Here is a 16,081-nt window from a genome sequence, read left to right on the forward strand (position 1 = left end):
AATAGGTTTAATAATCTCTTAGTAAGATGTGTATTTTGCACACTCTCAAACTTCATTGCAGCTTATAAAACACTAATTTGACTTTATAGCTGTATTGCAAGTAACTGATCTGGACATTTCAGAGTAGGCCGGGGCATAATTGTGTAAGTCTCAGTGTAAATCTGTAAATTCAACACGATGAACTCCTTGTTTGGTGAAGTTATCTTCTGCTTTCAGTAGAAACAAAACCTGATTACTGTTGATCATTTAGACATAACTGCTTGTAACAGTCAACAAGTCATCACAGTAAGGTATAAAGACAGCCCTTAGGAGAAACGCTGCCTGCTTGATGACATTTAAAGCTTTAAAGAATTCCTTCTAGATACCACACAAAATCACCATGAGCCAGCACAGGCTGTCAATGTCACTGAATGAGAACCAAGACAATCAAATCACATATACCGGTAATATTCTGGAACTGGTCTTGCAAACAGTTCATCATGTCATCAATGCCAAGGTCTGCAGTAACAACTACCAGGGTGAGAAAAGCCTGTCATGGGTGACTGCGCATGATGTTGCCTTGTAATTGGATCAACCATGCTTTTGTGTTGATTTTAGCAGTCTAAGAAATAAAACACAGTTTAAATGATATCCTACTACCTCTTTTCCCTCTACAATGCTGTGATAAGAGAAGTAAGGCATGAAGTTCCTGTAATGTTTTGAGCTGACACTATCAGTTATGTATAAAAAGATAATACTGTTTTAGTAGAGCAAATAAACTGCACGTCATTTTTTATTAAACAAACAGTATAGTTACTGGACTATATCATCACAATGGAAGCATAGAAGACCACAGACTGTACAGCTGAAACCCTGTAGCAAATTCGTTTCTACCGCTCATCCTCAAATTTCAAGAAATGTATCTCTGTCAAGCTTTCACAATGGCTGCTTCTTGTTAATTTAAAGTATCTTCACCTTTGTTAAGGCTAGATGACTATAATTAAAAGATAAATGTACTGTTAGAAAGTTCTATGCCACACTCTATTTTTATGAGAATTTAACTGAAAGATGTACATTATACCTGTATGCGAAATATAATGGCTTCTCAGCAGGGAATGCAGAATTACTTACAGTACATAAACATTTAAAGAGGAAAATGCTAATACACTGAAAGAGTTTAACATCAGTAGCAATTTATCAAATGAATAAGTTTCATAAAGTCCACTCTCTGGGAGAACATTCACTGTTAGACAAAAGCCTGGCATCCTTCATAGTCTGAAGTTCAATCAATTTGGAAACCAAAACCATTCAATGAGATAAACAGGATCTTAAGAAAACTGCCATCCTCCTCAGGTAAAGGCCGTAATTAAAATAATTATTATTAAAATAATCCAACCAGGTCACTTTACAGGCAAATTTACACACTGTCTCTTTACACACTGCATGCCCAAAAGCCTTTTGGGTTTGGAATGTAGCACTGCACCAAGTATTTCACAAAGCCTCTAAAGATCACAAGAAGCTTTTTTAGAGAGAGAAAAAAAAAATTCCAGCTGACTGAAACTGTTCTAGCAGGAGTGCCTCAGCTTAGCTCCCAGACCTGGAATTCCAGATAAACAACAGAGGACAGGAAACAGATTTTTATTGGTGTTTGTTTTGTGTTGTTTTTTTTTTTTTAAACATGTCCTTTTGTAATGCAGCTACAAGACGACTGATGAGCTTAGGAACAAACAGAATGAGAGTGCAAGTGTCATCAGAGTGAGCTGTGTGCTTAGACAGAAGCTTGTAGGACGAGCAAACGAATTCTCCGAAGATATGTGACTGGTGGAGACTCCTGCTGTGTTGTCTTTCCCAATAGCATTCTGCAAGACACAATACTTTCCTTGGTCACCATTACACACTTTCATTGCAAAATACTTAAATCTACATCATGAAATTAATCTTTTGTCTGTTCACGTCTCATCCTTCGCTGTCACCTATATATCACTGTCACAGATTGAAAGATACAAAAGGCACAAAACTAGATGTTAAAATGACAGCATTTCAAAGTTTAGTTTAAAGGATAAAAACAGCAGTACAACACAATTAAAAATAAAAGATGAAGTATTAAAAAAATCCCCACTTTAGCAGTGGTTCTCCATGTAAACCTATCCTTAAGCATGGCAATTTTTTTACTGATTTGTGTTTAACATGCCAGTTTATTTTAAAAAGGAAATGCAGGATCCACAGAGAAACTGCAACTTCTGCACAGTCAACAGAACAAGTTTGTTTGATAACAAGTTACTTCTGGATAACAATAGATAAAATCTAATTCATGGGATCAGAAAAGACAGAGGTTTCTAACTTAAGAAAAATTATCTTTCTCATGCCTTTTTTCCCTTAATTGCTGCATCATTTACATTCCTTGTCTTCTTTGCTAAAAATAATTAAACAGTATGTATATGCAAGTACAGATTAGCAGATTATAGTGAGCTATTTATGGAGGAGGTGCAACAGGAATATTTCTTATCACTTACCATCTTCATTTAAAAAAAATTAAAATCAAACAGCTATAATCACAGAAACAGAACAATTTAGCCTAGAAGGGTCCTCTAAAGTCATTAAATCCAATCTACTCTATGCCAAGTTGCACAGACCCAACAGACAGGATAAGCTTCCACCCGTCCAGGAGAGGCAATGGGCCAAGGTACAAGCCAGAATTACCCAGAACAGATACAAAGAATGAGAATAGAGCACCAGTTTCCACAGGAATGACTGTCTGCAGAGCCAGGGAAGCATTCACGGATAGAGCTCTGTGCCATTCCTTCACTTTGCTGTCACCTGCTAGGACTGGCTAACTAGAAGGCCTTGAGATGTAATCTGATGGAGCTAGTTGAGACACTGGAGGAATTATCACAATATGCTTTCTTATACTCAGCCCTGGGCATATGCTGTTTGGAAACTGTCACAGACAGAGTATGGGATAAGATGGACCAGCAGTTCTTACAGTAAACTACAGTTACTAGGGCCTTCCTTCTAGTTAAAGCTCTTATAGCCAGCACAAGATGTCAACAGATCTGTTCACGTTCCTGCACTGATCCCTCACATGATATTAGGCTTCATTCTAATATCTACAGGAAATTCTTAATAGAATCTAAAGAATTAGGAATGGGCTATAGAACTGTCATTGTTTAGAAGAACTTTGCAAATTTGGACTGATGAAGGAGAATCTCAAAGATACGGTCTCTTCCATATTGTAAAAATTGATTTATGTACATCAACTAATTATCAAGCTTCCTGGGAGACTCAGTACAAAGGATATGGACTGACAGACATGGAAACTGATGTAATGTTTACATCTGAAAGGAGGCCTTGGAGGTCAGGTGGAGCAGACTATTCAAACAGCACTGGGAGGTTCATGTCTCCTGGGGCTGTCAATCTGTCTCCTGATGTAGAAGCATCACATCTCCTGATGTGAACATTATCTCATGCCCTAAATTGGTCACTTTTGTTAGCTACAGAATGATGTCCAGCATACTTGTATGTATTTGTTAAAAGCCGTATCATCTTGTGTTCCTGCAGATTATTAACTAATTATACTCACTAGGTGCAATGGTAATTACCATGGGCTCTGCCTAAGCATGTACTACACAGCTATTAAAATACAAAGTCAGAAGAGGCTGCTTTGAGCCCAGCTCCAGATTTCTGAGTAAGATCATTCTTTAATACATTATGTTATCCACTTATAACAATACTAACAAGACTTTAATGTGAGGTAAGCCATTTATAATCTTGACAGACTTTGAACATCCCATATCATGGGGAGCCACCTGTGCTGTGAAATATACAGGATCCACACTCTTACCTCATTAAGACAGAGCTCTGTATCTACAGATTCATTGGATTTCCGCTTCTTCTGTGCCTACGAACAAATGCAAAATTTATTCCCTGTAAAATTTATACAAACAGCAGCACAAAACAATTAGATAAATTCACATGGGTTGTCACACTCCTATAATTTTGACAGCGATTTGCACATGATTAACAAATAAACTCTCCAAAGGTAACTGCATGTTTTCCAATAACATTCACATTCTGATTTGAATTTACAGCAAAACTTCAAACAGTCAGCTATGGGTACTTAGTAATTACAATGATGACTGCCATCAGGTGCAGTGAAGATGTTATGTTCTGTGGCCCCTTAAAAATGGTGCTGGAAATTCATGAGAAGAAATTAAATTATAAGAGTTAATAATTACCATAATATCACTGCATATAAAAAAACCTGCTAACATATTCCTCAGTTTTAGGAAAATATACAACACAGCAGTATTTTATGTTTAACGATTATTGCAACTTCTACAAGTATTATTATGAAAATACAAATATAATTTTAATATATTGCATGGCTGCCACTGAAGTTACATAAAGAACATTTAATGTCTTTTAACATTATACCTGTAAGTCAAATTGAATTTTAATTTATTTACATTGTGTTCACCAATTATTATACATGGAATATTATTAAATGAAGGAATATTTTAGATTATCAAAGCCTAAAAAAAAATGAATCTGCTATATCTTCAGCCATGTCTTACGATGAGCATCCATCTGTTGCTATTACTGTGTGCCCTCCACACAGACTCGAGCAAGAAACGTTTCTAGTGGCAGCATCATACAAAATGAAAGCAATAGTGTGTTCTCTGTCTAGCATCATAAGGTGTTTAATATTTCCATTGCTCAAGTGAACATGACTGGGCTGGGAATTTTCTGCTTTTCTATAATAGCAATAGCAGTCCCCATGGTGCTGAAGATATTTTCAGTAAATGGTGCTGTGGTTGATTTAAGTACTTCAGTGATTCTCAGTATCATTTCTTTCTTTGTATATTCCAGAAATATAAACAACATTCTTTTATAGGAGCTACCAGTGTTAAATGGACAATCAAGTCTTATAACAGAAAACTTGGATTTACACACTGAAACTACTGACTGCGCCAAGCATGCATGATACTTCCTGGAAGTTTTGTTGGACTTGCAATTTATTTCCTGCAAAAAAAAAAGAGGATCTGAATCTTACGGTGTTGCATTCATTTTACACTGCAGAATCCCACTGGTTTGGCAGAGATGGACTGGACTAAAGCTGATGTGAGGAAGGGATGAGCATTCTAATTTTATACCCTCAAAAAATTCAGTTCCATGTACAGCTATTGTATTTTATATCTAAGAGCCATTGGTGCTGCCTATGGATACAAAATAGTCTTCAACCTAATTACTGATTTTAGAATCCAAATGGAGGAAATGAACTTCTTATTAGGAAGCACATTCCCTGCTTTTCATAATACTTTTATATTTAAAATAGACATATTAGAGACAACTGAAAAAGTAAAACGGTTGGGATTTAAAAGAAAGACAGCTTAGCTATAGTAAGAATGCATAATGTATATATGTTGATAGTTTTCAAATATATGACAAAATAATAGTTCAATTCATTAATAAACACCCTCTGTGAAATCTCTCTCTTGCATACTCTTTCTCCTAATTAGTACCATTAAAGTGGATATGGTAAGCATAAATTCAAGTATCTAAATGGAAAAAAGAAATGCCTGGAAGTAAAATTGCTACAACAACAAAAAACACAGTGAAGGTTTCTTGCTGTGTTCGCAGAGGTAGTGGTATTCACAGAGGTGAGGAAACTCCTGTTAATGGCAACTGGGCAGATTTCAACTCCTAAAAGGGTGGCTCCAAGGAGACAAGTAAAGGAGGAGAAACTAGATTTCAGTTCTGATTTTCTTATATCCTAAACACCTATACTATATTGAATTGGAATGTGAGGCTTCATAGGAGGCCTTGGGTTTAGAGCTTCAGGTCTTGACAGTGTAAACTGTAAGGACCATACAAGCCTTGTATTTCTTAGTCATTCAGTGCTAGATTTCCTAGTTTACACAAGCATCTGTCCACTGAAAACATTGTGCTTTGCTGGTCTACGCCTGCTCTGGATTCATAACGTTGTGCTAACTACAAGTCTACTTTTGGTAGTTGGTGTCAACACCAAAGTTAGAATTTATGTTCTTTCTGTACTGTGTTTCTCACACAAGAAAAGAGGAAAAAATATCATTATTTTATCTATAGGCAGTAAAGTCTTCCTTTACTTCATTCAGCCTGACAAACAAGAATGCAGCAGTAAAACATATTTACATTTGAGAACACTATTTTAAGGGTAAAATCAACAGCTAGAAACAAAATCAACATTAAAAAAAAACAGCTTTTCAATAATTTTGATCAATATTCCCTAGCTTTCATTTGGAAGGTAATACGTCTCTGTATCCATATACTTAATGTGGTCATTCTAACATCAACAACACTTATTCACATGCATCCTTTATTATAAAGTCCTCCTTTCTTAGAATTGAAAAGTTATTTTAATAAACAGGTAAGCTTTTCTCTTATCAAAACAGAAAGGACAATATCTTCCATTTAAAAATACAGCAAAAATGCAACCTCTTTTGGTGGGGGAGGGCAGGCAAGGTGGAGGGAAAGAAAAAAACTATCATTTTGAGGATGGGATGAGATGAGATATTATATGCCAAGTTTCAAATTGGAAGAGTACGTTTTTACTGTTGAGTTATAAACCTGTAAAAACAGGTTATAATGGAAATGCTGGCATAGGCTGCGCTACTATAATACAACAGTGCATTACTAAATCACAAGTCATGGGGAAAAAAAAAAAGCAATCCACAACCACCTACGTGTTGAAGAGAGTGCTATAGAAAGCGTATGTCCTGTAATTACAACCTGAGGGAAAATTCTTCCTGCACTACTCTTGGGCAGAAATGACTCTACATGTAACAGAACTGCTGTATTTGTGCCACAGTGAGTGAACACCTTATTAGAGTTAAAAAATCAGGGCTTGGAAGTTATGCTGATAGCCTTGGTGGAAGTACAACCAGGCTGGGAGACATGTATTTGAATTATGAAAGATATCCTCATCCATCAGATATTAACCTCACAACATCTTCCATTATCCGTAAAGATTAAACAATAGAAATGTGTGCCCATCTGTCCTGGTTTTGCTAGGATAGAGTTAATTTTCTTTTTAGTCATTAGAATAGGTGTATTTCAGTTTCAGTGTTTCAGTTCAGACTTATGAGAAGAATGTTGATAACAGTACTGGTGTCATTAGCTGCTGCTGGAGCTCAAGGCCACGGTGTTTGGCTGGTTCACAGCTGCATTAGGACTGGGAGGGAGAAGTTTAGCGAATAGCAAAACCCAAAACTGGCATTTGGATGTGCCAATGGGATATTCCAGATCATATCCCATCATGTCAGTATATTAACCAGGGGTGACTGGAAGATGGGGGTATTTCTCTTGGGGATTGCTCAGGCTCACTCTTCTGGGGTTTCAGTTTTGGGACTGTCTGGGCTCTGGGATCACTAGGTGGCACAGGCTGGGCATTGGTCAGCGGGAGGTGAGCATTGTGTATCACTCATTTGCATAAGTCTGTTATCACTGTTGTTATCATTATCATTTTATTTTAATTAGTAAATAGTTTTTATCTCAACCCGTGAGCTTCCTTGCCCTTTTCCTTCCAATTCTCTCCCCTACTCCCTGGGTGAGGGAGGGGGAGGGTGATAGAGCAGGCTGTGTTTGGCTGCAAGCTGCAAGCAAAAAGGGTGAATCCACCCAAACCACCACACCATCACATACAGCTGCAGACAATTCTGACAGGGAATATCCAGAACATCAACAAATTTGGGAAATGAGAGCTGGGTTTTATGCAAGGTGCCAAAGATTCACATGTTAACCCCCATGTTAGCCTCCTACATGCCTAACCTATAGGCAAGAATGTACCTTCCAAAGGTGCTAGAAGTACTTAATCCCGCAGGAGCAAAATAACACACACAAATGGCTAATAAGTCTGTCTTCAAACTTTTATTTTTTTTTAATTTTACTATAAAGCTCTGAATCAGTAACAAAAAAAATCTATGGGAATTTCATCATTAAAAAAAAATGACAAGCAGGGCTGGGCTGATAAAAATAATAATTTTAAAAAAAGCAGTGAAAGAAAAGCAGCTTAGAATAACTGGTTAAACATATGGAAAGAGGTATGAGATCTTTTCTACTGAGGTGAAATAGCATTTGCTAATGACTTATACACTCAGCTGTGACATGCCTCTGACTGTAAAACAGTTATGTAAGATGGGCTGACATTCACCCCGGCTTTGCGGGGAACTGTAATTCAGTAATGTGGCCTACTCTGACAAAGCTGCCTCTGTACTGCCAACAACCTTGCACTCACGTAAGATTTTATATTCTGTAAAAATGAACATCTGCTTTTACATAGAATCTTATCACTGTGGTAGCACAAGCAACAGGTGATATTTAGAGATAATCATATTCATATACCTCCTGATGAGCTCTTCAGTATCCTGTGTTAGTCACATAAGACTTGTTTTGGGCTTCACAACTTTTAGCTTTTAATATTTGAACTAAAGTGTTGAACTCAGTCAAAGGCTGGTAGAGAAACCAACTGCTTGTCCAGAAAAGAAAAAGACTATCATGATCAGAAGTAGAATATTACTTATTTCTTTCCTAGAAAGAAAGGAGAATCAGGGCCAGCAAAGGAGCGAGTGGTTTTCTGAAAGGAGAACGGAATATTGCTTATAGAGATATTTCTCCTCTAGACACTGGACTCTCTGGATCTCTGTATTTCCTTCTAATCCCAATGGCTCCTAGATGAGGTCAATCATATGTCCTTGCTCATATACACCCTAACCTAGTCTTATCTTGTCCTGCACCTAATAATAGCATAAGATCCCCCGAAACCTAGTAACTCTCTGCTTCCCATCCCCCAAATCCCTCTGCCTCCATCCTCTGCAGACACTATAGCCCTGAATTTATTCCCAGAAATGCTATCCTGCAATTATGCATCCAGCTTCTACAAATCACAGCACTCCATGGTTAATGAACGCATTAACCACTGCAGTGGTACCTCACCCGGAGTCAGTACACACATTATTATGCCTTGTCATCCAGCAGTATTTTTATATATCCACTACAGCATGTGTATCTGTGTTACTCACAGCAAGGAAAAGGTCTGACTGGGGACAGCTCCAAACAGAGGTGAGCTTTCATTTGGAAGGAGGGAAGGGAAGGTGAAGCATGTAAAGGGAACTGAATGGATTGGATCTGAGTGTAAACAGGCACAGAGTGAGCATCCAAACTGAGAAACCACTCCCATTCTGTTAGCTACACACTTTGTGCCTTATGTGCTTTATGGAACATATTGCTTAGACATTACAGTGAGACACAACAGAAGTGTCATTACAATAAGTATCTGTTATGTGGATTGTTTTTTCAGCTAAATTTCATGAGTGCACCTCTGTCCTCTCCCAAGATGCCTGGTTAGTTATGCCCATATTAACAAGCCTTTCTGAAGAGAGACAAATCTCCCAGAATACACCCTTCAAATGACCACGCTTCTGAAGTAGCTATAACAAATCAGGTGCTGTTCTTTTTGTTCTTCTCTTGTGTTGATTAGAGAGATTTACTACGCAACTAACCTGCTTTTGCAACAGCAGGACACAAAAAAATAAGCGGAGAAATATACAGACTGTAAAAATGCAATCAGTTTAACTCTTCTGTGCTAAGAGGTGGGTGCATCTATCACAATTGTCAATAGTATTTTCTTATTAGCACAGTAATACTATGCCACACTGGAGTATAAATTACTTTCAACAGGGAAGATGAGCAAAGTGTGGGTCAGAGACACAAGCCACTAAAATAAGGATCCAATTCAGCACAGAGTAATTTTGAAATCCATACCGTATAGCCAGAGTACAAAGCTATTTAAACTAGAAAAATAATCAGCTTTCCACAATCCTATAAAAAAGAAGTCAGATCTTTTTTTTCTGCTGCCTTTTTTTTTTTTTTTTACTGTGCTGAATCAGCCCTCGAGATACAAGCTCGGGGCATGAAATTATCAGTCGTCATTCTGCCTAAAACACTACAATGCTGTCATCCCACTTTTAAAAGTATCTTTTAAAAACAAGCATTACTAAGATACTGCTGGCACTAGTCTCCAAAGCTATGTAGATAACACCCAGCACAGTAAGAATCAAATCACAAGTTTTTCAGCTGGGAGACATTAAATAAAGCAAACCAATTTCCCCCTTGTGCCCAAATATTCACTAGGGAAACACAGACAAGAGTTGTACAGGCTGCAGTGCAGTGCAATGAACAGTTTATCAGCCAGTCCCTTCAGATCCCATCACCTCCCAGCCCTAAGCTCCTGTCCTCCATAGCTTTGTAACTTTGTCCTAAAATCACACAGTTTGTCCCCATTCTCTTACAGGTGTCTTGTCTGGCTTTCCCCCAGATGGGCAGGGTGGTGGACCCCAGGTAGTCCTCAGCACTGCAGGATGCCTAACTGCCTTTGGGCCCAGCCACCCTCTGGTTTGCCCATTCAAGCATTCAGAAATCAGGAGTCAGGCCATATCTAAAACCAGCAGACAGCTGGTCAGTGGGCAACACTGTGCAGTGACAGATCTACCTAGCTCACCTTCACAAAGCTCTCGCTTTCTTGAGGGAATACACAGGGCATTTTAAAAGTGCCCTTATCCCTCAACATTAATAGATTCTTTCTGGTTTTGAGTATTTAAGCATCAGAAACAAGGGATAGAGGGTAATCTCAAAGCAGAGAGGTCTGTCTTCTGGTCAGGAAAGGGAAAAAGGATGATGGGTCTCCTGAGATTGTTGCCACGCATTCCTTCAGGAGAAAAGAGGGTTGAAAAGAAAAGGCTTCACCACAGCACAGGCAAGAAAAATCCTCAGGGAAGAGGGGTGAGGACATGTGTGGGCCGCTCTTCTGCTAAAGCCAGCTTTCCAGCTCTTTTGTCACCAACGAGGTAGGACTGTCCAGTCTCATCTGGACAGGGCCAGGTGGGTTGGGAACAGTGTCTCTTCCCCAGATTGCTGGGTAACAATGGATCAAATTAGCTCTGGCCTAACAGGTGACCAGTGCAGAGACTGGAGTCTCTTTATAGATGTAGATGGAAACACACTTAGCAGCAGACATCACTTCAGAAACCTGATAAACAGTTCTAAAAGTTGATAAAGTATGATACAGATAGACAAAAACTTCCTTCCTCTAACCTCTTCATTCTTAAACTTAAAAGAAAATTTGACTGGGAGGAGTGAAGTGGGGGAGCTGGGAGTAATCCTCCCAAAATGAGCAGAAACAAGAGTGCAAAGAAGGCAAAATGACCTGTATCGAATGAATTACTGCTGGACCATTCCCAGATCCTCATGTTAGTAAAGATGAGACTTAATTAAGCCCCATCTTTCACTGCACTTATATGGCTGGGGCAATATGGCACAAAAACTGCCTAATGCAGTCTTAAATGTTTTATAAAAAACAGATCCTATCAGAAACATGGAACTGATCAAACAGCTTACAAGGACCAGACTCAGAGATCTTCAAATATTTATTTCAAGCAATTAGTCTCCCAGTGAGCATAGCACAAAATATGACACCCAGCCAAGACAACTGAACTGACTTACCTTTCATGGCAGTACAGTAACTTGCTAACAATTTTGTTTTCATGTTCAGTCATTCATTTATCTGTGCAAAATGAATTTGTATAGTCCTAGATTCTTGCTTCCTATTTTTAGGGGATATTATGCAATTCTCCTAATATGGTCTTTTTATGGATTTGCCTCAAGCAAATATTTTTGCATCAAGAAAGGCAGAGGAGAAAACAGAATACTAAAAAGCATAGACAGAATAAGTTGTGTTAGGTTAATATCTCAATGGCTTAGGCTGCCTAGCTTCTCTTTTTCTTTTTTTTTCTCTAATTAGAAAACTGAACAGTCATGTAGTCTAAAGTCAAGATGTTTGCAATTTTATTATTAAAACTCATTTCCCTAGTGATTCACCACACCTATCAACCCAGTGCCGTACGTAGCAGTTACAGGTAGGATCTGACTACTGTGTACTCAACAGCATCTAAAGAAAAGGAGCATGAACACAAAGCCATTACAATCCCAGTTAAAAGATATACCCAGCTTTTAATTTTGAACGAAGGTAAGCCATTGAAGAACTACAGATCCCATAACACTTCTCCAGGCTGGAGTGTTTTTCCCCTTGCATGTCCAAATACGCAAACAAAGTTGTTCTATTTGGCAGCAGGTGAAGTACCTACCTCCCCTATTAGACTGGGCTACGTGGTGCACTGGAGTGTGGTGTAAACACTCCTGAGCAGCTGTCAGCCACAGCTACTAGGGGACTAAAAGCAGCTCAGCCAGAACAGCACAGCTCTGTATTGTGTTAATGAGACTTGAAAAGAGGCACCATAGTTATGCAGTGACAGTGCCTGTACAGCGCATCTCACAGCTCCAGGTGTGCCTCTACCAGCAGGTAGCTGCTGGCTGGAAGGGCGGCTGTGATGTGCTGCTCTGTGCTAGGCAGGCATGCGCTATGCCTGTTACTTGCTGGCAAGTCCTCCTTTGCACTGAGCAGATGACAGGATGGTCTGTGGCTGGGAATCTCTGCTAAGAAAAACTTGGGAGCCTCCCAAGCCAAAAGCAGAGTGGCAGGGAGAGAGCTCAGTAGGGATGTTCGCCGCATCAGCTGGCCGCAGGAGCCATCCAACTCCGAGCTGTCAGTAGGTGGGAGAGATAAGAAAATAAGGTCACACACTGCCTCTCCACTCAGGAAGCAGTACCAGGGGTGCTGTCCTCTGGTTCTGCGGGTGGAAGGAAAGATCAGGCAAGCTTGCTTGAACACCAGTTTGCATGAGGCCTCAAGTGCTGAGCATTACAGGAAGCTTCCGTTTGTGCTATGCCAACCTTAAGCAACTGATACTATTGCTGGTTTCTTGAGCATTGCATTCACACATAACTTTTTAAAGGGAAGGGAAGAGAATGACCTTGAACATCTGCTTTTAGTTAAGTGACCAAAAATCACAGAATCACACAGAATTTCCTAGATTGGAGAAGACCTTTCAGATCATCGAGTCCAATCATTAACCCAACAGTAATAAGTCCTCAACCAAACCATGTCCCTCAGCACTATGTCTGCACGACTCTTCAATCTCTCCAGGGATGGGGACTCCACCACTGCCCTGAGCAACCCCTTCCAATGCCTGAGAGCCCTTTCAAGGAAGAAATTACTGAATGTTCAAGACTTTTATCTTTATTAACCATATGTGTATGTGTGTGTGTGTTGTGAGCAGTGGCATGGTTACGCACACAAAGAAAACACAGAAAGCCTTAAAAGGGTTTCAAAAACACTTCAGATAACAAGAGATTTTGTTGCAATTACAGGAAGGAAGAAGGGGAGGCTTTTACTAAATATTAATACTAAATACTAATCTTAATACTAAATAACTAAATATTAATACTAACTAATACTAAAGCAACCTTGCACAGAAAGATAGAAGAAACTAGCCACTCAGTTGAGCACCCATCATACAGCTATGCCCTCTCCTCCTCAATTTTGTTTACACATTTCAAGCCCAAAGCATTAGTTTCCTTACATCCACAGTTATGTGGCTATGCCTGTACCCATCTTGTTAAATCATTACATGATTTAGAGATTTTTTTTTATTTTTAAATTTTCTTTTAAAGTAATTCAGTCTTGAACAGCTGCAATTTGGATTAATTGGTGAATTTTGCATTTTTGGCATAATCTGCTCTCCAGAAGTGCCACTGAAATAAAAATCTAAAGCATTTGCTCCCTGTTCCTCTAATCCTGTAGTTGAATTCTGCAGGTGCACAGATGTATCCTCAGAACTGGCAGGACTGAAATTTCAGTAAACTTGCTGCAGTACTTGCCTCAGGAGCCATGTTCCTTTCTATCACTGAAAATACTATTCAGCATTAAAATATCAGATTTTTTTTTAATAATGCAATCAAATTTAATAAGAGTCTATAAAAAAACCAGTTTATGTCATGCGATGATTTTAAAAGGCAGTTATCCCCAGTAAATTCAGACAGAACCACACATATAACATGAAAAATTTCACCCAAATGGTTAATGTTTTGGCAAAGTTCAAAGTCACTGATCACAGGAGTTTTTTAATGCAAAATGCAAGACAACTTCCACTTTAAGCATAGCTGCTAGCTGCATCTATAATAATCTGTTTCTATTTTCATTATAATATAAGCCTTTATACTTTTGTAGAAAGGTATTCAAATTCAGTGTTAGTATTCCTGATTAATAAATTCTGACAGCATTTTAATTTCTAAAAGTGAATTAATATCATACAACTTTTATGACTGACATTTTATTTTCTACTACAAGCATATGTTTCAACGAATTTAAGTCATGAATGAAAAAAAAAAAAAAATCCCGTTGGTCTTGTCAACCGATCTCCATTAGCTAAGCTAGACCTTGGTTTGTCCTGTCAGCTTCCTAAATGTTATTAAAAGGCCCTTGTAGTATGGATCTTAAAACTCAATACTTGCAAGAATACTTTGATGTAGCAACCTACATTCATTCTTCCCCTGCTGAAGTGAGTGAAGAAGAGAAAAATTATCCCTTCTCAAAAATACTAGGAGTGAAATCCTAACACTAATTCTCCTTGGGAGGCTACACATTAGTGGGTTACAGTGAACCACACTTGAATGGATGACATTATAGTGACCTTCCTCACATCCATTATTTACACATGAACGATGCTCTCACACACAACACACTGTAGTTAATAAAGCTATTCAAACAAGCAGAGAAGCTCTGGTGTAAGAGGAGTCTGCAGAATCACGACCTTATTAGAAAGGTGCCTTATTCTTTACTGCCCTGATCCCCCTGCACCAATGAGAATTCTCCCACTGGCCAGGCAGCAGCAAGTGAAAATGGAAAGTAACTCCCAAACGTCATCTGCATACGTGGCCTCAAATTTGAGCTCAGTAAGAAGTACTCAGAATTTTTTTCCATCACTGAAATAATTTCTTAGACAGAAAAAGTATTGTGAATGTTAGATGTTTAACAATTATAACCCCATTAAAAAGAAATCTGAGCCTATAATAACCAGATTATGCAAATAATTATCAGATTATGCAAAACTGTATTCACAGGATATGTTCCTGCTTTGTTTCATCACAGAAATCGTTCACAGAAGGACAGAAGGCTTACATTTATGTTTACATTTACTAGGCCAGAAAATACAAATAGATTAATGCTAATAATGCAAGTAATGGAGATCACCAGGATCACTTTGGGTATATTTTGTAAGGTTTCCATACTAAACTGGAAGAAGCTTTTGAAGATTTATTGCAACTAGTTTGCCTACTTTTTAAAGTATGTTGTGGTAGACTGGATAGTTCAGGGGATTATTAATGGGAGACACAGCCTTATATTCCACGGTAGCTAGTTTAATCTAGCTCGGGTCAATACTGACAACTATTCTGTAGTATTTTTGAAATGAGGAGGCGGTTCTGGAGCACTTCTTCTCTTAAGAGGACAGGTTCAATGCACAAAAGTGGCACTAATTTGCACCTCAGGCAGTGCACTTCATCAAAGACACTGAGGAATTAATGGGATACAGGTTTATAATGTCACAAAGCACTCAGGATGTTTCCCCGTGCCCTTCATTTCCCTTTTTGTGAGGTGAGCTGCTCTGTTAAAAAGGGACAGTCCTCCTATATCCTCATATTTTTCTAATTCCATTGCAAACCCTACAAGAAAAATCTCGAAGGTGTCCTATGCTACCAAATTTTAACATCTTTTAGTGGGACTCAAGAGAGAGATTAGAAGGTTTCACCTAGAAAAACATCTTGAGAGTGCTATCTAAAGAGAATCTTGATTGATGATGGTTGGCAGCAAACATTTCCCTGAGTGCATAACAGTTTTATTAATAGTTCTGCACTGAGCTGAGGCAAGTAGAAAACAGACCAAGTGAGGAGTGGTTTTTGTGATCTACCTACTCAGATGCATCTAATACTCACAAGCATCAGCTCTGTCTTACTAGCAAGTTTCACTGTCGATATGTTATCATCAAGTTTCCAGAGAGGAAGCATTCCAAAATAATACATTTGGGTGTGTGTCGACTACAGCAACAATATGGCTTCTTGTGTTACTCCTACCTCCAGACCAGTGGGTAGATAGTCAGAACTAAGACAGCATTAC

The 16,081-nt window shown here is 38.6% G+C and overlaps 1 protein-coding gene across 1 annotated transcript in view; it reads right to left on the reverse strand.

Moving 5' to 3' along the window:
• Positions 1-986: 986 nt before the first annotated feature.
• GFRA1 (GDNF family receptor alpha 1) overlaps positions 987-16,081 on the reverse strand; it is a gene marked incomplete at its 5' end in the record, with an annotated part of 53,504 nt that continues 38,409 nt past the window's right edge. The window contains 2 exons of the mRNA XM_010168341.1: positions 987-1,838; positions 3,821-3,877. Coding sequence (XP_010166643.1) covers positions 1,677-1,838; positions 3,821-3,877 — 219 coding nt within the window. The remainder of the gene's footprint in view (positions 1,839-3,820; positions 3,878-16,081) is intronic.

Source organism: Antrostomus carolinensis, unplaced genomic scaffold, assembly GCF_000700745.2.
Source record: "Antrostomus carolinensis isolate BGI_N321 unplaced genomic scaffold, ASM70074v2 scaffold3590, whole genome shotgun sequence".
In the NCBI taxonomy this organism is placed as follows: domain Eukaryota; kingdom Metazoa; phylum Chordata; class Aves; order Caprimulgiformes; family Caprimulgidae; genus Antrostomus; species Antrostomus carolinensis.